Source organism: Cricetulus griseus, chromosome 3 (genome assembly GCF_003668045.3).
Source record: "Cricetulus griseus strain 17A/GY chromosome 3, alternate assembly CriGri-PICRH-1.0, whole genome shotgun sequence".
NCBI classification, from domain to species: domain Eukaryota; kingdom Metazoa; phylum Chordata; class Mammalia; order Rodentia; family Cricetidae; genus Cricetulus; species Cricetulus griseus.
This window is the reverse complement of record NC_048596.1, coordinates 101980056-102006170: the sequence shown is the minus strand read 5'-3', so window position 1 is coordinate 102006170 and position 26115 is coordinate 101980056. Positions and strand designations below refer to the sequence as shown.

General features: G+C 40.3%; 1 protein-coding gene across 1 annotated transcript in view; it reads left to right on the top strand.

Moving 5' to 3' along the window:
- Nucleotides 1-26115, top strand: part of Ints4 (integrator complex subunit 4) — a 70246-nt gene that overhangs the window by 25491 nt on the left and 18640 nt on the right. The window contains exons 9-16 of the mRNA XM_027407684.1: nt 1365-1436; nt 3888-4062; nt 5637-5842; nt 10295-10437; nt 15553-15668; nt 17425-17558; nt 18797-18954; nt 25918-26011. Coding sequence (XP_027263485.1) covers nt 1365-1436; nt 3888-4062; nt 5637-5842; nt 10295-10437; nt 15553-15668; nt 17425-17558; nt 18797-18954; nt 25918-26011 — 1098 coding nt within the window. The remainder of the gene's footprint in view (nt 1-1364; nt 1437-3887; nt 4063-5636; nt 5843-10294; nt 10438-15552; nt 15669-17424; nt 17559-18796; nt 18955-25917; nt 26012-26115) is intronic.

Genomic DNA, 26115 nt, shown 5'->3' with positions numbered 1-26115 from the left:
TGGAACTTACTAGAGTGGGTCATCCTCTAATTGCAGTGATCCTACTGCCTCTGACTCCCCAGTGCTTGGATTAGAGGCATGTTCCACCACACCTGACCATGTTTACTAGATTTTCTTTTAAAAAAGTTTTGTGTCTGTTTTGCCTGAGTGTATATATGTACACCATGTAGTGTAGTGCCCAGAAAAGTCAGATGAGAACATCAGATCTCCTGAAAACTAGAATTGCAGGTGACTTGTGAGATACCATGTTGGTGCTGGGAACCAAACCATGGTCCTTTGTAAGAATAGCGAGTGTTCTTCACTGCTGAGCCATCTCTCCAGCCATCCTCTGTGGCCCCACCTTAAATAAATGCTCTATAGAGATCATCTAATATTTTTCGTTAGGCAGACTCCTTATTCCTAATTAACAAGACATTTTAGAATCTAGTCTCTGTCTTTCCCACCTCACTTTTGGCTCCTTTGACCTGTGTCATAACTGACCTATTCATAAAGTCAGTTAATTTTTCCACTTGGCCTGTTCTTTTACTTCATATGTTTGCACTGTGATTTCCCACTCTCCAGTCATAGGCATCTCTACCCTATACCACATGCTACTTATTTTCTTAATTTCTGTAGCATCCTTTATAAATGTATATGAAGTTATGTAAAGTCTTATTAATTTCTCTCATTAATTTTGACATCATTGACAGAAAACTGGTGTCTTTTTATTTTGTATTCTTGTTCCTGATAACTGTAAACATATAACTGAATGGTTATATAAATATTTTAAAAATGTATGAGTGGATAAATAAATGCATGGAAAGAATAGAATAAGAAGGAATGGAAGTCAGACCTACTGGGAGGTGGAAACATGAACATCAGGAGGTCAAGACCAGCCGCAGCTAGATAGTGAGTTCCAGCCTAGGTTATATGAATCTTGATGACCCCCCCCCCCAAAAAAAAAAAGGAAGGGAGGAACGGAAAAAGGTGATGAGAAAGGATGGCTAAAACAAAGAGTTTCTGGAACCTATGTTTATATTCCAGCTCTGGAATTTGTGACTGTGTTACTTAGTAGTTATATGCCCCTCCCCCATGCATAATGACTAATGATGGCAATTACTTCATAGCGTTCTACCAAGGATTAAATGGGTTGAGAAATGTACAAAGCTCTCACTCAGAACTATGGAACAGAGTGATTTCTACCTAAGTCAGAGGCAGCTTTTATTACTGCTGTTCGCATTTTCATTTTAACAGTTTATTCCTGATGATTTAGAACCCATAGATATCTTAGCTATCAAGACTAATGTTACCTTTATGCATGTCCTTGTAAACTTGGAATGTTAATATGATGTTTGGAATATGCTTTGGATTCTTTCTTTTTACAGGGCTCTATGGAGCAAGTCAGTTCCCATTTCTTGGAGCAGACTCTTGACAAGAAGCTGATGTCAGATCTGAGGGTAACTTGAATTCTTTGATTAAACTGAGTTTCTATAATCAATATCAGTGTAGATATATGGTGAACTGTGTTGATTTAATTTAGCACTCCATTCATTTGTTACATTTATATAGGTTACTAGATTGCATTTTAATTCAAAATCATGGTAACTTGAACCAAATTACAAGCTACATCATAAATTTCATTCTATAATAAAATACTTTGCAAAGGTTGTGTAAAACAAAAAAGAGGTAGGGTTTATTTTCTGTTCGTTAGAAACTTTGGAGGTCTTGATCTTATTTTGTGTGATATGTGATGTAGTAGGAGTCTTTTTTAGCAATAGTTCCCATGGAAGAGTGAGTGAATAGTGAATCTTTTTTCGGGGCAATAACCAGCTGCCTCTGTGGAGTGCCTTAGGTGTTAACTGTGGTGGTTTTTTAGCATGGTTGGCAAGATGAAATATGACCTAACATAATATTTGCATTCTCTGATGATGCCTTTCTTACACAAATAAAGCCTGTCTGGGGGTCAGAGAATGGAGCTTGCCACTAGCTAACCATAGAGGTCTAGAGTTCTGTACAGACATACAGGAAGTGATGAAGCTGGGCAGAAACAGGATATAAGCAGGGACAAACAGGAAATCACTCTCTTCTCTTTTGAGATGCTTAGGAGGTAAGGTGTGCTGTGGCTTGCTCCTTCTCTCTGATCTCTCAGCATTTCCCTATATCTGACTCTGGCCTTTAATTATCTAGACCAATTAAGAACTCCTTTTACAGGCGGCCGTTGATGGCGCACGCCTTTAATCCCAGCACTCGGGAGGCAAAGGCAGGCAGATCTCTGAGTTCGAGGCCAGCCTGGTCTCCAGGGCAAGTGCCAGGATAGGCTCCAAAGCTACACAGAGAAACCCTGTCTCGAAAAACAAAAATGAATAAATAAATAAAAGAACTCCTTTTACATATTGGCGCCCAATGTGAGGCACCATTTTGTAAGCATGAGTTTCTGTCCGAGATGCCTGAGGCCACGCCCAACGGGGTGTGGTTACCATTACAAGTTCACAGCAAGACTGATATAGCATTCATTGTCAATACCTTAATTTTTATTTATACATCCATAACAGAGTTATAGAATTTTTTGTAAATATAAGGGAAAATGGATTACTTATATATAGTCCCAGTGCCTTTGACAATTTTAGTATCTTCTCTAGCTTTTTAAATGTTTTAGATACTTAATTGTTGTAGGTATATAATTTTGTAGCCTACTTTTTATATTCACCATTAACTCACACTTTTTTTTTAATTGCTGAGTTTATACTTCACTTCTTTAGCAATTGCATACTTTGTTAAGTACATGGGCCATCACTCTGTAGCCTTTTCAACACACTGGGATCAAAAATTCTTCTGGTTTTTTACCACTGTAAATCATGTGAAGGATATTATCTTTGTGCCCTTAGTGACCCTTTTTTTTTTTTTTTTTTTTTTTTTTTTGGAATTATTCCATAAGCTAAATCCTTCAGCTAAGTTCTGGAGTTGATGTAGGCCTGTCATAAACAGTGCTATATAGCATCCCTTGATTTGAGTTGGTTCTTATGTCTGTTTTTGGTGCACTAGGTTGGAAGTATAAGGAAGGGATTGTGGTGAATGAGATGAGATGAGCAATTTGAGGGTTTCCAAGACACATTGCCAGGTGCAGGCTGTATTGTGGGGTGTGTCCTTATAGACTCTGATACTTTGACTCATTGATGCTTCTGAAATGACCACCCATGAATTAAGGGCTTGTTTCTAAGATGCTTAAGAATCATGGTATGAAGCAGAGTAGCAGTTATTTCTTTATGTTGAGAACCATACCTGTGAAGTACTTTTGCTCATCAGTATGCTCTCCCTAAGTACTCTACTAGAAGATTATTTGGTGAGTATAGCTTTGCGCAACTAGAACATATTGTTGCTAAAGAGAGACAATGTTTATTTTTTTGCTGTTGTTTTTTTTTTTTTTTAAGACAGGGTTTCTTTGTATAACATCTCTGGCTGTCCTGGAACTCTCTTTGTAGATTAGACTGACCTGGAACTCACAGAGATCCTCTTGCCTCAGCCTTCCAAATGCTGGAATTAAAGGCATGAGTCACCACCACCACCTGTCAAGAGACAATGTTTTCTAATGAGACTGGAGAACTTGTTTTTTTAAGAGTGTGTATATTTTCCACTGGAGACAGTTTTTGAAGAGGCACTGCTCTTGTCTGTCTCTGGCTCTCCTTTTCTATGTTTAATAGTAAGCATAGGTGCCTGTCCAGTCAACACTTTATCTAGGTTAATAGAAACTATTACAGACTTGTGAACTTTTTGTCTCATTTCGTTAGATTTGCATTTCTTTGCTTTGAACTGTCAGTCATCTCCAAGAGCAATTTTGTTGCCTACTTCCTCTTGGGTTTAGGTTCCCCTTAGTGTTCTTGGCAAGCAGTAATTGTTGTTATCTCCTACAGAGAAAACGCACTGCACATGAGCGTGCCAAGGAACTTTACAGTTCAGGGGAGTTTTCCAGCGGCAGGAAATGGGGAGATGATGCTCCTAAAGAAGAAATAGACACAGGGGCTGTGAACTTGATAGAGTCAGGAGCTTGTGGAGCCTTTGTTCACGGGTTGGAAGATGAGATGTATGGTAAGTATGACTTTGTGTTGTCAGTAGTACCCACATGCTTTGCTTTGTGTCAGATATAGGAAAAGGCATCATTTGTCCCTGACATATGGCTCAGTAGGTAAAGGTGCTTCCCACACAAGTTTGGAGACCTGAGCATGATCTCCAGAACCCACAGAAAGGTGGAAGGAGAGATGTGACTCCATAATTGTCCTTTCGCCTCCACACATGTGCCATGGCGCTCATGTTATCTCTCATGCACACACATCACACACACAGATAAAATTTATGAAGTGCATCTTTTCATTTAGCCTTTCAGTCACTGTTTAAAGAGCCTATTATGAAGTAAAGGCTAAGGCCCAAGCAGTATGATGCAATTGTTAAATGCAAATGTCAGCATTTCTATAAAATGGAACTGATAATAATAAGCATCTTTCTGAGCTACAAAAATTAAATAGGATTTTGTATACATAAAACACTTGGCATGATGCATCTGTAGTAAGCACTTAGTAATAAAAAGTCATATTAATAATAATTTTAGTTACTCAGACAACAAGATTTAAATTCAGGTGTTTATGACCAGGAAGTCTTCTCTCTTCTTTTTGCCTTTCTGAAAATTTTTGTGTCTGTCTGTCTGGTCTAATGAAGCCTTACTATGTAGGCCTGGCTGGCCTGGAACTTGCTATATGAACCAGGCCAGTCTTAAACTTACAGAGATCTTTCTGCCTCTTGCCTCTCCAGTGCTGGGATTAAAGGTGTGCATAGCCACATTTGTCCGGTTATTATTCCTTTAAAGGTTTTTCTGATTCCACATATGCATTATGATCCTGAAGTTTTTCTACATTGTCTCTCTGCACCTCTTCCCCCCATTGTGTTTTACTTTGAGAAGTATCTTCCTAGTTCTTTCTTCTCTCCCCTCAACTCCCTTTTCCTACCCCTTTTCTTCTCCTCTTCCCTTCCTCCTTTCCCCTCTTTGTTATTTTCAACCTTGGAAAAGTTCAGTTAGAGGGTGAGGTTGTAGCTCAGTTTGCAGATTACTGCCTAGCAGGCATGAAGTGGTGAAGATCACTCCACAGTTTGTGCTGAGACCTGTCTTCATAGGAACAGCATGTCCCTTAACCACACACAGTGTGATGCTGGCCTGGGATTACAGGTGTGGGTCCTAATGTTTTCTCTTCTCTCATAGACTTTGTGGTGAGTAAATTCATTTTGCCAATTCTTTGTTATAAGATGATAATAGCTAGCTTATTTCAACCTTAATAGTAATAAGTTATTTAACATCTGACATTTAAGTAAATATTTTCATGTAGTTGGAACACTACTACATGATAAGGCATGCATCACCATTTTCAGGAAATTCAGTACATTTAGGCAGATGTGTTACTTGATCACATGCACATGGAGTAAGATATGAGCCTTAGTCCTTAGAACACAAAACCCATGCTTGTGCATCTGTGTGACAGTGGCAGGAAGAAGATGCTATAGGGAGAATCTGTAGAGTGATGAGTAGAGAATAAAAATGGCCTGTGTAAGAAGAAATCCATGTTTTTTTACAACTCTTAAATAATGTTCAGTTTAATTTGTTTTTCATCTTTTAGAGGTTCGCATTGCTGCTGTGGAGGCTCTCTGTATGCTGGCCCAGTCTTCACCCTCTTTTGCCGAAAAGTGCCTTGATTTCCTAGTTGACATGTTTAATGATGAAATAGAGGAAGTGCGTCTGCAGTCTATACATACCATGAGAAAAATCTCTAACAATATCACCCTCCGAGAAGATCAGCTTGATACTGTCCTGGCTGTGTTAGAGGTGAGTGTTTCTAGTTGGTCATTCATTTCTTCATCAGATACCTATGAGGCCATCCCCTTTTAAAACCAGGTGTGTGTTGAGCGCTGGTCAGTACATAAGGTGGCAAAGTTCTGACTTTTTGCCATATTCCTCCCAAAGTGGAGCTGGATACTAGCAGGAAATTTGAATAAACTTGCTAATACTATGACCAGGAAAGGGAATAAAAAGGACATCTAACTTGAGCTGGCAGAGTCGAGGAGATTTTAAAAAAATGATATGAGGACACTTTAAGGAAGAAGAAGACATAGGAGGTATTTGTTTGTTTCTTTGGTTGGTTGGTTTTCAAGGGTTACAGGGTTTCTCTGTATTTCTTTGGAGCCTGTCCTGGAACTCTCTCTGTAGACCAGGGTGCCCTTAAACTCACAGAGATCCTGCTACCTCTGCCTTGCGAGTGCTGGGATCAAAGGCGTGTGCCACCACAGCTCTTGGCTTCATGTCTTTGTAATTCTAAGAAGGCAAATTTATGTTGTGTGTGTTGTTTATTATAGGTGGTCTCTATCTTTTTTAGCTTCCTTTTTGTTTGTTTGTTTTTTAAGACAATGCTTCACTCTGTAGCCCTTAAGACAATGCCTTGCTCTGTAGCCCAGACTGTTTAAAACTCAACTATATCTTAGACTGGCCCTGAACCCAGGAGCATCCTCTAGCCTACTCACAGTGATGGGATTACAGGCGGAAGATATCTTACCTGGCTCTTAGCTTTCCGTATTATCGTTTCTGACCTTGAATTTCATACTATAATCACTTCTGTGTCTTCGTGCCTTTCTTTACTACTTCACTGTAGTTTTCCCTTCTGCCTACAGAACTACCACTATTCATTCATTGGAATTCTGTTTATCTCCACAGTGTATAATCTCAACTCAGAATTTTCCAAAGATTTAGACATATAAACTATTGTTCCACTCTGCTGGTCACGGCTCCCTTACATTTACTGTCCTTTGAGCCTTCCAACTGGAATTTCTTTTTCTTTTTCTTTTTCTTTTTTTTTTCTTTTTTAGCTCTGCTAAGATACTGCCCTACCGGGGGCTGATGGCTCAGAGGTTAAGAGCACTGACTGTTCTTGCAGAGGACCTGAGTTCAATTCCCAGCAACCACATGGTGGCTCACAGCCATCTATAATGAGATCTGGTGCCCTCTTCTGGCATGCAGGCAACATGCAGAACACTGTATTCATAACAACTAAATTTTTTTTTAAAAACGATACTGTCCTACCTAGAGAATTTTTTTTTTTTTTTTTTTTTTTTTTTTTTTTTTTTTTTTTTTTTTTTTGAGACAGGGTTTCTCTGTGGCTTTCGGAGGCTGTCCTGGAACTAGCTCTTGTAGACCAGGCTGGTCTCGAACTCACAGAGATCCACCTGCCTCTGCCTCCCGAGTGCTGAGATTAAAGGCATGTGCCACCAACGCCTGGCGAGAAATTTTTTTATTCATCAAGTACTTACTATTGTGCCCGAGTCACAAGGATCCCCAAAGAGATCAGGGAGACAGACCATCAAGGCAAATGCACAAGAGTTATTGAATTGTTTATCCTACACCGAGGGAGGGACCCAGTCTAGCAAGCTGACATAGCAGCCTCCAGAGGGGGTGAAGTTCCCTGTCCACTGCTAGGTTTTAAAGACAAAAGTTACAGGATTATATCAGTAGGTACGGGTTGGTTTCTGATTGACATTTGGGGAACAACCAGATTTTTCAAAGTCATGTTTTTGGCGTGTAACACCTGTGTACCCATTTTTCTCATAGGTTGGTGCTGGAATGGAACATTCTGTGGTTTCTATGGCTTGCAGGTGGCCTATTGTACCAATATTTTTCAGAATTGAGTTTCCTGGAGACTACAGGGGAGTTTCTTTTTTGGTCAAACAGTCCCCCGGATCCAAGTATCTAGGAGGCTGGGGAGGTTTGGAGTTCCTTTGTGTTTAGTTTTGTCCCTAGACCTATAGCATACAACATAGTCTCTAGGAGCTAAGGCTGGGGGAAGGGTTGAACTGGAGTTTTGGCTCTTCACTTACTGTCAATGGATTGGAAATATTGTGTCAAAAACAGATACCCATTCTCATTGAGCACAATTATATTCTCAGGAAAGGTAAACAGTTTCAAATGGTGACATATTCTGTACAGAAGATAAACAGTCTAGACATGTGGGAGATTTTATGGTACTTATCATCTGGTTAGTTGAGCTTTTGGGGAGAGGATACTTAAAGGTCAGAGCAGTCATTCCTATGAAGACTGAGGCAAAGAACTACCCCTGGAAAGGCTAAGGTACAACAGAGTGAGAATTTCAGTCTTTGTGGAACTTAGTGAGAAAGCACTAGAAGCACAGTCTTAGAAGTAGATAGGCAAGGGGCAAGTGGCTTGTATGCACTGAGTCTTAATCTAAGTACTATGGAAAATTGTTGAAGGATTTAGTGGGGAGAAGTAGACCAATTAGACTGGTCTTTCAGCATTTCTCATTTTTAAAACCTTTTTGAAATTTATATCAGATACATTGTGTCAATCTTTTTTTTTTTTTTTTTTTTTTTTGGTTTTTTCGAGACAGGGTTTCTCTGTGTAGCTTTGGAGCCTATCATCCTGGCACTCGCTCTGGAGACCAGGGTGGCCTCAAACTCACAGAGATCCACCTGCCTCTGCCTCCCAAGTGCTGGAATTAAAGGCGAGTGCCACCCACTCCCGGCCTGTCAATCATTTGATGTATATTAAATACCAGTCCCACGTGTCTCCTCTTTTTCTTATGATGTCTAGCAGGTTTGTTTGTTTTATCTCCCCGATGAGATCATTAACTCTGTAAGTAGAGTCACTAGGCGATGCCTTTTATTATGTTCTTTTCAGGCTCAATCTAGTGACTTAGTCATCGTGAATGCTTAGTAAATATTTCCTGAAACAAATCTGCACAAGTTAACCATATAACTGGCAATTATATAGTTCTTAAGAAACACATAAATTTAAATTATTTTCTTACTAGTTTGAACATTGTTTTTCCAAGACATCAGTACAGCTTCCTGATGTCTGCAGTTGAGATTCGATCATTCAGGAAGCATTATCTTATGGTTAAGTTGACAGTGTTTAGAGTCAGACAGATCTGAGTCAGCTCCTCAGTTCTTCTCTTTGGTCTTTACTTTTCCCTGTTGTCTTCGCTATATCTGTTGTTTGCCAGGCACTATTGTAGGGGAAGTTTTAATAGTGAGTTAGTGCCATGATCCTAGTCTCATGATCCTTATAATTTAATGGGAGTCAGAATGAGTGAGAAACAAAGGCATAACAATAAAATAAGTCCATAGCATGAGTGAGATAACATAAATGTATCAGGGGAATTTGGTTCTTTGGGGTTAGGGAATACAGCAGTCAGGAAAAGAACCTAAAGTTGAACTCAGAGAAGAAGAAATTAGACACTAGTTTGGCAAGAATTGTCTATAGTGTGAAATGGAAGAACATTCCAGGCAGGAGAGTGGGAGATGTAGATCTGTGGTGAGTGGGAATGTGGCACAGTTGAAAGACCAAAGAGAGTTGTGTGTTGGGAAGAAAAATTACTGTGAGTATGCTCTGACGTGGTGCTGGAGGACAGTGGGGCCAGCTCATGCTGTCTTACTACTCATTGTTGGGTTGCTCTGGCCATGCAGGCTCCCGTGCTGTTTTTACACATGATACTATGTGGCTTTTATGGGTTTTGTTCCTTTTAATTATAAAACACTCACCTCATCCTGTTCCCCTTCCTTCTGTGTGTGTATATGGGTCTTGTTATATATATATCTCAGATTGTCCTGAGATACATAATCCTATTTCTGATTCTCAAGTGCTGGGACTGCAAGTGTGTAAAACCAAATCCAACATAACCTGCTCATTTTCGTAGTTGTAAGGAGCTTCTTATAACTTGGACACTGAGGTAGAAGTTTCAGACAGGGAGAAAAAGGAAGATTAAAGAGCAAAAGGGGTGGGCATGATGGGTCAGGGCTGTAATCCCAGCATTTACGAGGTTGAGGCAAGAAGATCAAGAGTTCAGGGTCATCCTCAGCTACATAGTTCAAGATGAATCTGAGACCCTGCCTCAAAAAACAGAGAAGCCAGGTGAAGTGGTACAGCCTTTAATTTTAGCATTTAGGAGGTTGAGGCAGGTGGATCTCTGTAATTTGAGACTAGCCTGGTCTATATAACAAGCTTTAGGCCAACCAAGACTACATAGTGAATGAAACCCTGTCTCAATAAATAAATAAAAATAGGAAGAGAGAGAATAGAAGGAGGCAAGGCCCTTTCTTAGATCAATAAAATGAGGTCTTTCCCAGGAATTTTAGCTAGCAAGTTTCTATATATTTCATATGCCAACCATATATGGAAAGGTAGATATGGACAAGGGGATGATAGGTGGAACCTGAGTTTGCTAGCAGTCACTGTTGTTAATTATTACCTTTCTTTTTTTCTCTTCTGAAAAAGGATTCATCCAGGGATATTAGAGAGGCTCTTCATGAACTCTTATGCTGTACTAATGTTTCAACAAAAGAAGGGATTCATCTTGCACTGGTGGAGCTACTAAAAAACTTAACCAAGTACCCTACTGACAGGGACTCCATATGGAAGTAAGGATGTTTACCTCATTTACTAAGTCCTGTTATAAGATAACATGTTATAAGATAACATTAGTTGGTGGATCATCACAGACTAGGTGTAGCCCCCAATTTCACCTTTAATTTAGAAACTGGGTTCAACTTTTCCAAACCCTTTTTGTTTGTTTGTTTTGTTTTGTTTTGTTTTTCAAGACAGGGTTTCTTTGTGCAGCACTGGCTGTCCTGAAACTCGATCTGTAAACCAGGCTGGCCTGGAACTCACAGAGATCCACCCACCTCCACCTCCGCCTCCCAAGTGCTGGGATTAAAAGCAAGCACCACCATCACCTGGCTTTAAACTCTTAAAAATCTGATTCCTAAGATGAATACCGTGTATTAGATTAGAGGTTCCCACCCACCCACCTCGTAATATTATGTCTCTATCATGCTTGGACTGTCAAGTTTTAGGGAATAGAGGTGACTCCTAGGTTTCCTTCTTCTCATTTCAGTGCCTTTGTCTGTTTTGCATGTTGTACAGTATTATAGCTGTCATTCTTAAGTTTAGAGGCAGGGCTGGCACTTGATTTACAGATAGAAAATTTCAATCATTTTTCCACCCAGTCACGTTTAGCTTTACTGACTTCAGCCAAACCTCTGTTTGAAGAACTACCTGTATACATGTAATATAAAATATATGTTTTAGGATTTACATATTTCAGTGAATTTATCTGATGAAGTCATTCCAAAAGGGGGGTGGAATTCATCTTTAAAAATAAGTTACTGGGGGATGGAGAGATGGCTCAGCAGTTAAGAGCACCAAATGTTCTTTCAGGAGACCCGAGTTCACTTCCCAGCACCCACGTGGCAGCTCACAACTGTCTGTAACTCCAATTCCAGGGGATCTGATACCTTCACCCCAATGCACATAAAATAAAGGTTAAATAAATTATTTTTAAAAAGTCAAGTTACTGGGCTGGAGAGATGGTTCAGTGGTTAAGCGCACTGGTTGTTCTAAATGTCCTGAGTTCAATTCCCAGTAACCCCACGGTGGTTTACAGCCATTTATAATGATATCTGATACCCTCTTCTAGCACAAAGGTATATATGCAGATAGAGCACTCATTCATAAAATAAATAAATAGATATTAAAAAAAGAAAGAAAAACTACTAAGCTGGACATGGTGGCACATACCTTTAATCCCAGCAGAGCCAGGTGGATCTCTAAGCTCAAGACCACCCTCGTTTACAGATTGAGTTTCAGGACATGTCTTTAAAAAACAAAAAAAAGAAAAGAAAAACTATTGGTAAATTACCTGTGGATTAAATAAGGTGTTGGAAGATATGTGCACATACACCTATATTGATGACAGTATTGAGATAGTTGATATGGACCTTGTGCTTTGTATAATAGGTAAGCAGTCTACCACCCAGCCACATCCCAGATTCCTGGCAGATGAAAGCTAAAAATACCTATGGAGTCTTGTTCTAGATCACATTTTTTAAATTACAGCTTGCTTATTTATTTGTTTGTTTTGTATTTGTGTGTATGTAAGTGTGCCATGGAGGCCAAAGGACAGTTTGTGGAAGTCAATTCTCTTTTTCTATCATGCGGGTCCTAAAGATTGAACTTGGGTTGTTAGTCTTCTTGGCAGTAAGTGCCTTAATCCACTGAACTGTTTAACTGGCTATTGGTTACATGTTTTTATATCCATTTTTCTGTTTTGCCATTTTCCAATGTTTGTGCAATCCATTTCAGCTCAATTCAACATATATTTGTTGATTGTCTTCAAGAAACACTTGATGATTTAGAATGTGGATATATAGTAGTGGTTCATAGCCTTGTCAGTAAGTGTGGAGACACAGAACGAAGGATTAATTCTATGTGATGAAAGGTGTGATTGTGGAATGTTTGTACTAAATAAGATTTGTTGGGCCTGGGGAGCTAGCTCAGCAATTAAGAGCACTTGCTATTCTTCCATGGGACATGGTTTTTATTCCCAACACCCACATGGTGGCTCACAATTGTCTGTACTCCAGTCCTGGGACATCTGATGCCCTCTTGTGGCCCCCTGTGTCACTGCATGCAAGTGGAGCATAGCTATATATTTAGTCAAAACTCTCCATAGACATGAAACAAGTAGAAAAATTTTAAAGCAGAAACAAACAAAAAAAAAAACAAGAACAAAAAATTGTAAGTAAAATAAAAATATAAACATAAAAAAGGTTTGTGGCCTGTCGGTGGTGATATATACCTTCATTCCCAATTCTTGGGAGACAGAGGCAAGCAGATCTCTGAGTTCGAGGACAGCCTGGTATATAGAGTGAGTTCCAGGACAGCCAGGGCTACACAGAGAAACCCTGTCTCTAAAAACTAAAGTAAACAAAAAAAAAATTTTTGTTGTTGTTTGATCTTCCTGTAGTGTGGTTCTCGAACGTGCGCACATACACAAACACACACACACACACACACACACACACACACACACACACACACACACACACACTGTTGTCTTGATTGGGTGATTGTGGGTAAAAGAAAAGAGGAGAAAAACTGTCATCCTTACAGTGCTTCAAGATATTTTGAAGTTACTTATTTTAATCATCACTTAAACTTTTTCAGTCTCTAGAAGTAGCAAAATAGAATATGATCCAAGGAGTAAAGGAACAATCACTGGTATATTCTTAAGGTGTTATTAATAATGATTGCAAAAGTGTAGATTGTTTGGTTTTTTGAGACACGGTTACTCTGTGCTGCCTTAACTGGCATGGAACTTGGTATGTAGACCAGGCTGTCCTCAAACTCATAGAGATCCATCTGCCTTCCAAGTGGTAGGATCAGAGTTGCTCTGTTTCTGTGCCTAGTTCATTCCTGAATGTTTATTGAGCACTTGTTATAATGTCATCAGTGGGTTAAGTGCTGTGGAGGGCTAGAAATGGATTAGCTCATTATCTACTCTCAGATAACACAGAAAAGAGAGGTAGGAAATAGAAAGGTTGGAGAAAATAGGAAAAAAACCAACAATCAATTACAGTAACAAACATTTAGAAATGAAGTCTAGTTTTAGAGAGGCTCAGCTCTGTGAGGATCTCCAGTGGGGCCTGCTTAATTCCTTTTCCTACTTGAGTTCTGAATATAAGGAGGGAAAATAAAGCTGGCTGAACTGCAGCCTTTACAGTGTGCCTGGAGGCAGAGTGAGTAATGGGCTGAGAGGTCAGAAAATGAATGAAGGACTTTCTGTCCCAAAAAGGGGAATGTAAGGTTGGGTGTTTTGGTGCACGCCTTTAATCCCAGCACTCAGGAGGTAGAGGCAGGCAGATCTCTGATTTTGAGGCCAGTCTGCTCTATAGAGCGAATTCCAGGACAGCCAGGGCTATGTGGAAAGACCTTGTCTTTTTTAGGTTTTATTTATGTGTGTGAGGGTTTGTCTACATGTGTGTATATGTATCACATGTGTCACTAGGAGGTCAGACAAGAGTGTCAGATCTCCTGAAACTAGAGTTATAGATGGTTGTAAGTGTCATTGTGGGTGCTGGTACTCCAAGCTAGGTCCTGTGTGAAAACCAATGGACTTAACCCTGTACCTGGTGTTTTCTCCCCTCTGCTGCTCTGCCTGCTGACTGCTCTCTGAAGTCCTGTCAGCTATACACTTGAGCTGATCCTGATGGTCTTTTCTTCACTGCCAGTCAAACAAGAGGTTTTCTACATTCTGACTGGTATGAAAAAAGGACCATGCCTTAGCTGGCTGGAGTATGAACTCAGTGAGGATAGACCTTAACTCTTTTATTTCTTCTTGTGTGGAGAGAGGTGGGGGGTATTATGTGTGTTCCTGTTTGTGCATGTGTAAGTCAATGTTGGATATATTCCTCAATGTTGCTTCCTCTTTATTAAGTTTTTTAAATTGTTTCACATATGGGTGTTTGCCTGCATGTATGTCTGTGTACTGCTTGCATGGCTGGTGCTCTTGGAGGCTAAAAGAGGGCCTTAGAACCCCTGGAAAGTGCCCTGTGGGTGCTGGAATCAAACCCTGAGTTGTCTGAAGAGTGATCAGTGCTCTTAACCACTAAGCCATCTCTCCAGCCCCCTTCACTATTATTTGAGATAGGCTCTCTTTGGTTTTTTGAGACAGGGTTTCTCTGTGGCTTTGGAGGCTGTCCTGGATCTCGCTCTTGTAGACCAGGCTGGTCTCGAACTCATGGAGATCCACCTGCCTCTGCCTCCCGAGTCCTGGGATTAAAGGCGAGCGCCACCAAAGAGTTTTTTACTGGGTTAAACTGGGTATTTACTAATGACGCTCTAAATACTTTGAATTTTTTTTTCTCATTTAAATCTTTTTTAAAACAGCCTGCCCAAGGCTACATGGTTTCAGGACATCCCCTAGGATATCAGTTCTTTTATTTAGATTACAAATTAAAACACACACACACACACACACACACACACACACACACACACACACACACACACACACAGGACATCCCCTAGGATATCAGTTCTTTTATTTTGATTATAAATTAAACACACACACACACACCCTGGCTAGTAGTTCATGATAAATTGATAAATTAGTTTCAGGATTGACCATCTTGTCAGGGTGAGAGTCCTGGTTGATGAGTTCACTTGGTTTTCTCCCTCACAGTTGCAAGATGGTTGCTTCATAAGACAACATCTGAAGACCCAATAAAGGGATGTTCCCCTCCTGCGTTTCTCTCTATGTGATTAGAAAGTCATTACTGCACAGCTCCCCAGCTGACTTCTTTTGTTCCATCTACCAGAATTGAGTTCCTTGACTACTAGCAGAGCAGCTGCTGGGAAATGGGTGATTGCTGTGGTGGGCTAAACAGATAGTGGTGCAGCCCTTGGGCTGGATGTTCTTTCTATTAGCATCTTACTGTTGTCCTGGTACCCAAGGAGTCAGTTTTCTTGGCAAGGAAGATAGAGGTACTGGCTATTGTTAAACAACAATAATCTGCGCTTGAGCTCTTCTATTTGCTTAATAGCCATTTGTAGAAGAATCAGCTGAGTTCCTGAATAAATGAATGACTTATCTGAAGTTGTAGAGTTGTCAAAATCAGGCTTTCTGATATAATTCCAGTGCCTGTTGATGCACTTGTTAATTTACTGATGTCCTTCCTATTTGTTTGTTTCAGGTGCTTGAAGTTTCTGGGAAGTCGGCATCCAACCCTTGTGCTTCCTTTGGTGCCGGAGCTCTTGAGCACTCACCCGTTTTTTGATACAGCTGAGCCAGACATGGATGATCCAGCCTGTATCCTTGTGCTTATCTCAGAAGGCCCTGCTGTCTCAGGAGAGAGCAGTGGTTTGAATTTAGTTGTAATGTTTCCTTTTGATATAGTAATTTGTCTTTGCCATTTAATAGCAACAAATATTTTTGCCTTTTATTTACCTCTCCTTACATTTCACATATTCATTATATATTTTGTGCATTTTTTCACTAATTTACCACATAACCCTGATAGGGGATTTTTATCTTTTGTTGTTAGATGATTTTGGGTTTTTTTTGTTGTTGTTGTTTTGTTTGTTTATTTTCTTTTTGTTTTTTTCGAGACAGGGTTTCTCTGTGTAGCTTTGGAGCCTATCCTGGCACTCGCTCTGGAGACCAGGCTGGCCTCGAACTCACAGAGATCCGCCTGCCTCTGCCTCCAAGTGCTGGGATTTAAAGGCGTCTGTCTGTGCCAGGCTTTTTCTTTTGGGCCATAAACCAGCTTCCAAATCATGACACAGAGACTTGTTGATTATGAATACTTGGCATAGCTTAGGCTCTTTTCTGGCTAGCTCTTTTAACTTTAATTAACCTATTTTTCTTTACCTACCTTTTGCCTCTGGGCTTTTTATCCCATCTTCCCTCCTCCCCCCAGATAGGGTTTCTCTTTGAAACAGTCCTGGCTGTCCTGGAGCTCACTCTTGTAGACCGGACTGGCCTCGAACTCATAGAGATCACCTGCCCCTGCCTCCCAAGTGCTGGGACTAAAGGTGCACTGTGCCACCACCACCCAGCTTTATCTTTCTTACTCTCTTTCTGTATGTCTTGTGGGACATGTCCCTTGTCCTCTCTTCCTCCTTCTCTTGTTCCTCCTCTAAGCCTAGATTTCTCCTCCTGTCTATTCTTTCAGCCTGCCAGCCCAGCCTGTCCTCCTGCCTGGGTGTATTCTGCCAGGTGACAGGAGGAGGCCAGCCTAATGCCTGAGGCCTTGCAGCCTACATCTAAGATACATGTGAAGCTGTCTTTTTCTTCCGCCTCCTGTATCACAACAAAGAAACAACTCACAGCTCTGCCATTTAAGCTTGAAATGGCTGATTTTAAAGCTTGCATACTTTGCTGTGTCTTGAGGCATACTTCATTTGACCTGTAGCCCAAGGGATGTGCTACTCTGAACTAGGCCACATGCTCACCATGTTTCTAGTTCAAGGTCAGTGGGTTCTGATTTCCTCATGTAGGGATTGGATTGTTTTCTGCCAGTGAGAGTATGTCTACACCAGTGCATCCTCACCTTCCCTAGGTTCCTTTTGCTTCATATGCAGATCCAGATCCACCATGAGTTTTAGGGATCGTTATTAAGACATAAGAAACATCGAAACTAGTGAATTCAAGGAGACCATTGCATTCTCCCTTAATTCTGTTTGCATTCACCATGTATTGGGATTTTGTTTATTTGTTTAGACAGGGTATTATATAGCCCACTTTGTCCTTGAGCCTGACATATATGATCTCAACTTTCTGATCCTCTTGCCTCTACCTCCTGAATGCCTTTATTACCTGAAATTATAGGCATACCCCAGTATGTTATGTAGTTCTGAAGATTGAACCCAGGGTTTCTTCCCTGTTAGGCTAACACTCTGCCAACTGGGCTGTATCTCTGTCCCTGAATTTGCATGGTTTTGTTTATTGGGAAATTGTGGTTCCTTAATGGGAACTTTATATGGGAAGTGAGGTGACAGATTATGTATAGTAAACCTTCTTCACCTTTTATATTCTAAGTTCACTTAACCCAATTATGTATCAGACATCGCAGTTTTAGTTCTTATCTTCAATGCTGCTAAGACCTGTCCAACAATGCCAGCACTGTTCTCAGATCATACCTTCAGGCACTATGCCTACCTCCGAGACAGTCTTTCTCATCTTGTTCCTGCCTTGAGGGTATGTTGAAAGTATTTTGGTTCATTTGTTTTTGGTACCTTATGGTTGTTAAATAGCAGACTACATTGTATATGAAAATTCATCTATGTACCCTTTCTCTTTTTAATTGGGCTTTCTTCTGTGATTTAAACATTTTTTGAGATGAGATCTCTATAGTCTAGGCTTGGCTTGAACTTCCTGTACTTTTGCTTCTGTGTTTATATCCTCCTCCTATGTTCCTCCCTCCCTCACTTCCTCCTTCACTCACATCTCTTCCCCTCCTTCACTTCTCTCTCTGTCTCTGTCTCTCTTTCTCTGAGCTGAATATACAATTAAGGGTACCTTCTAACAATTTATATTAGTGTTTCTGAAATTTTAATTGAATAATGTTAGACAAGAAAAAAATGAATATTTAATAATTGATTATATTTTAGACTAAGGATAAATTATATTTATTTGTGTATGTGTGTGGAGAGGGTACATATGTACTGTGGCATGCATGTGGAGAGATTAACTACTGACATTCAGTTCTCTCCACCATGTGATTGTATCTACGTATGTAGGTCATCTAAAGACATGTTTTGGAAGTTGCCTCTTTTCTACCATATAGGTCTCAGGGACAAACTCAAGTCCCCAGGCTTGATGGTGAGTTTCTTTACTTGCTGAGCCTTCTCACTGGCCTCTCATCTCTTTCTTAAATAATAACTTCTTCTAGTGAAGAAGTTCTAATTGTAACAGGAATTACAACTACACTCATAAAACATTTTATAGCATGCTTCATAAACTTATTTGGGAATAAATCATCACACTTCCATGAAATGAAATACAAGTCTTAAAAATAAATGTAACACACAGATTAACTTTTAGTTCTCTTCCTAAGCTCAGTAACAGAAATATGATACAATTCTCTTTTTTCCTACTATGATATTGGGTAGGCTAGGTTAGCATTCTCATTTATATTTATGCCTGCCTTCCTAGCCTTTTGCCTGTGTTCTTCCTCTCCCCCTCCCCTCCCCCTCCCACTCTCTCTCTCTCTCTCTCTCTCTCTCTCTCTCTCTCTCTCTCTCTCTCTCTCTCTCTCTCTCTCTCTCTCTCTCTCTCTCTCTCTCTCTCTCTCTCCTCCCTCCCCTCCTCCCCCTCTCTCTTTCTCTCTCTCTCTCTCTCTCTCTCCCTCCCTCCCCCCCTCCCTCTGTGTGTGTGTCCATACCATAAACCAAGCCACAAATTTTGCTGACACTGTTGTCCCACTATTTTTTTAGTTACCAGGGAGAAAACTAGTATCATCAACTGTCTCCTCTAACATCACCCCCCATGAAGATCCTTCCCAGCAGTTCCTGCAGCAAAGCCTTGACAGAGTGTATAGTGTTCAGCACCTAGACCCTCAGGGGGCCCAGGAGCTCCTGGAATTTACCATCAGGTAAGCAGACTTTGTCTGCCTCCTCTGACAGCTAGCATTTCTGTCATGTTCAGCCTGGTTGCTTTGAATTCCAATTGTTAGTTATTCAGCTTCTCTTTCTGACTGTTGCCCTTTACTGTTGAGTGGTTTTGAGATTTTATTTATACTTGGATTAGATTGTAGTAGTATATTATTTTTTAATGCTGTTCTTGTTCATGAGTTAGTGTAGAATGAATAGAAATAATTACACCTTTAATCCCAGTACTTGGGAGGCAGAGGCAGGTGGGTCTCTGTGAGTTCAAGGCCAGCCTGGTCTACAGAGCGAGTTCTAGGACTGTCAGAGCTGTTACATAGAGAAACCCTGTCTTAAAACAAAAAATGAAAGAATAAATAGTTACAAAGATATTTTAAACTTTTCTCCCTTGTTAGATGGCTGACAGAGATGCAGAGGAGCAATGGTTTAATAAGACAACAGTTTCACCCTCCTTAGGCCTGAGGGGCTGAGACCATCATGGTCCAGGCTCACTTTTCCTCTCTGTTTATCTTGTGCTCCATGTCTTCTCCTTGCTTGACAATCCACTCTCCATCTTTCTAGTCTACTTTTGCCTGTGAGAGAAAGGAAAGGGCAAGAAAAGGACTTCATTCTACTTCGCTTATTTTGAAAGATGGGTCCCAAAAGGTGCTTTCAGTTTTCTATAATGTTGACTGTAATATAAGTCATGTGGTTATATCTAGCGTTAGGGAGCCTGGATCGGCAATCTTTATTCTAGGTAACTAGTATCTGGGTAATAGTGGCTCTATGGGGAAGGTGCTGGGGAATACCCAAAATGCTCTGCCAGACCACGTGGCCTATATTATCAAAAGTACTTACTTTCTGGCCAGCCTTGTACAACAAATTTGCTGACCCTTTTATATACTATGGGCCAGTCATGATTGGGAGCCAGGGTCCACTGGTCTTGGTAGCTCTTGTGAAGTGGGCCTCAGTTCTGTTTTTTTCTCTTCTTCATGATAGTGTTTCACTTTGGAGGCCACTGAAAGAGGCTGCTGGCCCCGAGCCCAGGAAAATAGCTCTGATTCCTGACTCATTCCCATCTAATTAAGCATTTAGGGCTTGTCCTTGACAGTTTTAGCCTATTGGCACTAAAGCAAATGCAGAATGTGTAAAAACAAGTCAACTTAGTCTTAGTCTTTAGCTGTGGTGCTGTTGGTAGGTTCTCAGTAAACACCTGCTGGATTGAGTTCCCTTCATGAGCTGGTGTTTTATTTCTAATTGTGTTTCTCTCTCTCTCTCTCTCTCTCTCTCTCTCTCTCTCTCTCTCTCTCTCTCTCTCTCTCTCTCTCTCTCTCTGTGTGTGTGTGTGTGTGTGTGTGTGTGTTACATCCCACATATGGAGATCAGAGGATAACATGCAGGAGTTGGTTCTTTACTTGTACTCTATGGGTCCTGTGTATTAAACTCAGGTCATCTAGTGCTGTGGCTAGCCCTTCACATTATGTTTCTGGCTTGAATGCATTCTCAGGAGAGTAACCAAGCCAATGGGAAAACTTGTATAGAAAAGCAATAGAACACTAGCTACTGAGGACCCACTCTGCTCTACAAACATTACCGGTGTGATGTAATTTGCTAGACATGTCAGGACCAGGATTTGAATGTTGCTTTGTCTGTCTCTAAAGTTCATGTTGAGGGTTATGCAATAGTGAAAGGAATTTCCTGTGTCAAGTAGAGATTAGATCAGATGATCCCTGAGGTTTGGGCTTCTGGAGATAGCACAGTTGGTTAAATGCTTATAGTATATGACAATGCTGGGTGTGTCCGTGCAATCCCAGTGTTAGTGAGGTAGAGTCAGCCAGATCCCTGGGTCTAGTTGGTCAGCCAGTCTAACCTAACTGGTGAGTTCTAGGCCAAAGACAAACTCTGTCTCAAAGGAGGTGGATGGTGTGCTGGCCAATACACATACAGAAACATGTGTATTTACATTAAAAAAAAAAAAAGGTGATTCCTAAAATTGTTCAAAAATTACTGGTTTGTTTTATTTATTTATTTATTTATTTATTTATTTATTTATTTATTTATTTATTTATTTTTGAGTCTTTCTCCAAAGTCCTAACTGTCATAGAATTTACTATGTAGACTAGGCTGGCCTCAAATTCACAGAGATCCCCCTGCATCTGCCTCCCAAGTACTAGGATTAAAGACGTGCACCACCATACCCAGCTTCAAAAATTACTATTTTTTAAAGATTTATTTATTTATTACATGTACAGTGTTCTTCCTGCATGTATGCTTGCAGGCTAGAAAAGTGCACCAGATCTCATTACGGATGGTTGTGAGTCACCATGTATGTGGTTGCTGAGAGTTGAACTCAGGACCTCTGGAAGAGCAGCCAGTGCTCTTTTCCTCTAAGCCATCTCTCCAGCCCCACAAAATTATGGTTTTTAATAGTTGTTTAAAAATTTTAGTTGGAGTTTTATATAGGATAGTCTCTGATTAAAACCAGGGCCACATATTTTACTATTGATGTAAAAACAAGCTTTACTGTCATAGTCACTGCCCTTTATTGTCATCCAAATAACCATTTAGACTTTTACCAAGTTCTCATCTGTGGAAATTCTGACATAGCTTAGTAAGAGCTCAGGGAAATTTTATTTTATTGAGCTTTACATTGCTTTGCCTTCACCACTGTGTCTAGGCTATCTTATAGGGACTCAGAAATGCTTGTTATAAATAATAGTTGTGATAGCTTAAGAAAGAATGATGTCGTTTTTTTAGAGATGTAATTTATTTCTGGCCATACTTTATATCTAGATATACAGACTGGTGACTTGTAAAGGTCTGTTCTCTTTAATTATATGAACTGTTACCAAATGCCCACTGAGTACCTGTGCTTCTCGGAGCTTTATATCCCTTATTTCTGTTGAGTTGAAGAATGGCCCCACCTGGGTGTGGTGGCCACACCTTTAATCCTAGTACCTAGGAGTAAAGGCAGCAGGATCTCTCTGAGTCTGAAGCCAACCTGGTCTTTATAGCAAGTTCTAAGCCAATCAAGGCTATATAATGAGACCTGTCTAAGAAACAAATCAAAACTTAGACAATCCATGAGAATCACTGTTTGTTTACAATGAGCATGACAACGATCCTATAAAAGGGCTGGGGTTCATTCATGCACACCCTGTATTTTCTTTTACCAGGTACTATGCTAGATAGAAGAAGCTCAGTAGTAAACAGATAGTCCCTATTGTGAGGGCTCTTAGTTTGATGAGATTTAGTTGGGTAAATAGAAAATATAGATTTGTACTTTACTTACCACAGTAGATAAGCAGGGTCTCTAGAAGAAAGGAAGATTCACCTAATCCTTCCTTGGATGGTCTAAGCAGTTCTCAACCTGTGGGTCATGACCCCTTTGGAGGTTGAATGACCCTTTCACAGGGGTTGCCTAAGACCTCAGAAAACACAGATATTTGCATTACTATTCATAACAGTAGCAAAATTACAGTTATGAAGTAGCAACAAAAATAATAATTTAATGGTTGGGGGTCACCACAGCATCAGGAAGGTTGAAAACCACTGATCTAAATGATGACCTGAAGAATGAGAAGTTAATCAAGTGAAGGAGGGAAAAGAGTTTATCACTAACTAGGAATAGAGTCCTGAACTAAAAACACAAGTCTACTAGCTTCCTATCTGGTTAACAGTTTGTTCGGAGTTAAAGCATGTAGCATAATGAGATGTGAAATCCAAAGGAGTGGATCAAATCACAAAGAGACCTACCATAACTCTGTTGTTTAGAGCATAGAAGAGGTTGAAAGGAAAGGAAAGTGTAGCCATAAACATTTGATTTGCACATCCAGAGTATTTTGTTTTTGAGACAAGATCTCTGTTATGTAGCCCTGAATATTCTGGAGCTTGCTGTGTAGACCAGACTGGCCTCATACTCATAGAGATCCACCTACTTCTGCCTCGAGAGTGCTGGGATTAAAGGTATATACCACTATGCCCAGCTTAGCTTGAATATTTTTAAATGATGTTTATTGGCTTTATGGACCAAGGATTGCTAATGTATGTTTCTGAGAGGGGCATTTTTGCCCTGGCAGATCACATTGTAGAAATATGGTTCAATATAGCTGGGTTTTGGTTTGGTTTGTCTCATTAGTATTTGATATATTTCATAAATTTCAAAAATTAATAGCAGGCCGGGCGGTGGTAGCGCACGCCTTTGATCCCAGCACTCGGGAGGCAGCCTGGTCTATAAGAACCAGTTCCAGGAAAGCCTCCAAAACCACAGAGAAACCATGTCTCGAAAAACAAACAAACAAACAAAAAATTAATAGCAAATAAGTAAATGGAATATTATATGGTAATGGTCAAAAGAAAAAAGTTTTAGACTCAGACAGACCTGGTTTGTTTCTTCTTTTTGTGACCTTGTGCAAACCACATAATGTTAGTTTTTGGTTTCATGCTCAGTGAAATAGATTAACTACAATTCATGTTGTGAGTATTAAACTCAAATAAGGAAATACCTAGCAACAGCACACAGTTGCACACAGAAGGTACTCTTTGTACCTTTTGCTTTAAAGAGTTCATAATCTTCTGATGGATGTCTAGACTGGCTTCCTGAGGATTGTGGGCAAAAAAAAAGTGCATAGAGGAAACACTGGGACATAGAGCATTTTGCTGGTGGCTAGCAAGTTTCTGCTTTTGCCTGCACAATAGTGGAGGTTTCTCCTGGCTAATTGGTTTGGGTTGTATCTTGTTCTGTGAAACTGAGAACCATTGTTACACTGCAGGGACGGTAGACTAACATAAGACCTGGAGGCATTCAGTGTATGTTCAGCTTGGCAGTGTTCTTTTAATAGTATCAGAGGGCAGAGTCTTGCTGACAGTAATTGCTTCAGAAGTAGAATGGTTCTGAACTTCTCTTGGAAGAGACACATTGGAGAAGTGACTTGCAGAGACTAAGTGGACACCAAAATCCTGCTTCATAGATGTGGATAGCTCAGGGTCTTTCCTTTTATGTGATTGACCTCAGTATGGACCAGGCCATTCAAACACATGAGGTGGTGTTATTCATAGACACTCATTTCTTCAATCACTGGCTGTAAATTGCTCTGTGCTTGGTTGTGGGCATCTCCTTCCTAGTAGCAAGGTCTCTAGGAGGCAGCATTAATTATTTTGATGTTGCCCACTGAGCATGAGGTTAAAAAGAGGGGCTAGTTCAATGGACAATTTTGTCCAGCCTACAGAAAAGTCTGCTATGCCTGAAATAGCTTCTCAAGTGATCTAAACTTTCAGCTTTCCTACAGTTACTGTTTTTATATAGAACAGTATTTTTATGTTGCCACTGAAAAATAACGAGGCGCCAGGTGGCAGTAGTGCACGCCCTTAATCCCAGCACTTGGGAGGCAGAGGTAGGTGGATCTCTGTGAGTTTGAAGCCAGCCTGGTCTACAGAGCTAGTTCCAGGACAGCCAAGGGTGTCACACGGAGAAATCCTGTCTTGAAAGACCAAAGAGTGGGGGTGTCGGTGGGGGAATAAAGATAGCTAGCTTAGTAGGTAAACTGCTTTCTCTGTAGTTTGGATCTCTAGCATTTTAAAAAAAGGAGGGGGTAGGGTAGGGGGGTGGTGAGTGGTAGTTTGTGCCTGTAATCCTATCTGCTGGAAGCAAAGACAGGAGGATCCCCAGAGACTTGTCAGTTGGTGAGCTTGAGAGCCTGTCTTAAACAAACAATAAAAAAAAGTGGAGTGACAGAGGAAGACATCTTGCCCTCTGGCCACTGTAGGATGAGATGTACTAGTTGGCTTAGTTGGGTCCCACTCATTATCTAGAGGTGGGTTTGAGAATTGTTCCCTTGAACAAACTCAGATTAATTAGTAATGAAGTGAACGATGGCTGACTATGTATGCGTAATTTTTTTTTTTTCATTTTATCTTATATGTGTGTTTTGCCTGCACTACTCTGTGTCTGGTGCCTTCTGGAGGATTTTTGGATCCCTGGAACTGCAGTTAAGGATGGTTGTGAACTACCATGTGGGTGCTGGGAACCAAACTTGGATCCTCTGCAAGAGCAACAAATGCTTTTACACACTGAGCCAGCTGTCCCCTGTAGAATATTTTTGCCCATAGAACTTTGAAAATATTTTACTTACATTTATTTTTGTGTACGTGGTTGTCAGAGGATAACTTTTGGGAGTTGGTTCTATCCTTCTACCATGTAGGTCCTAGGGAAGATAGTCATACATAGTGATAAGTGCCTTTAACCTCCTCAGCTGTCTCTCTGGCCCTCTCCTAATGTGTAGTTCTTACATAGTTGAGGTCATAGACTTTATTATCGATTTTTGTTTTGCTTTTTTGAGACAGGGTCTCTCTATGTAGCCCTGGCTGTCTAGGACTTACTGTGTAGACCATGCAGACCTCAGACTCACAGAGCTCTGTCTGACTCTGCCTCCCAACTGCTGGGATTAAAGGTGTGCACCACCACATTATCAATTTGTTTTATGATAGCTATAAAATATTTACTGGATATACCATAATATACTTGTCAGAACTTCTGTCATAGATCTTTAGTTTGCCACTGAGTTTTTACTATAGTGTTTCACATAGTGATGAATATTATGGAATATAAATCATTTCTGTTGACTGTTTCCTTAAGGACTATTTCCCAGCATAAAACCTTCGCTGAAAAAAAAATACGACTTTATGACAGTAGTTTTATTTTACAAATGAGTATAGTATACCAGCCTAAAAATTTTAAATAGTGGCTGGGGAGATGGCTCAGAGGTTAAAAGCACAAAAAGTATAGCCCAGTTTCATTATAGCCACTCCAGCATTGGTGTTGTCATTTGTTACTTGAACTGGCTATAAAATGGTTAAGCAGTTGTGACTTGATCTTTAAATTACTTGAGGCTTTATCCTTCTGCTCTATCTGACTTGTTTTTTCTTGTGTGTGTGTGTGCTGTTTTTGTTTTCTGATTTTGCTTTCACTGTAGAGATCTGCAAAGACTTGGAGAACTTCAGTCTGAATTGGCAGGAGTAGCTGACTTCTCTGCCACCTATCTTCGGTGTCAACTGCTCCTTATAAAGGTTTGCTTGGATCCAGTGTGTTTATGAATTTTTATGCTTAGAGTGAACTTGAGTTGATTCAGCAGTGTTTGAGACCCTAAATGGAAAAGCTCTTGTTCTGTGAA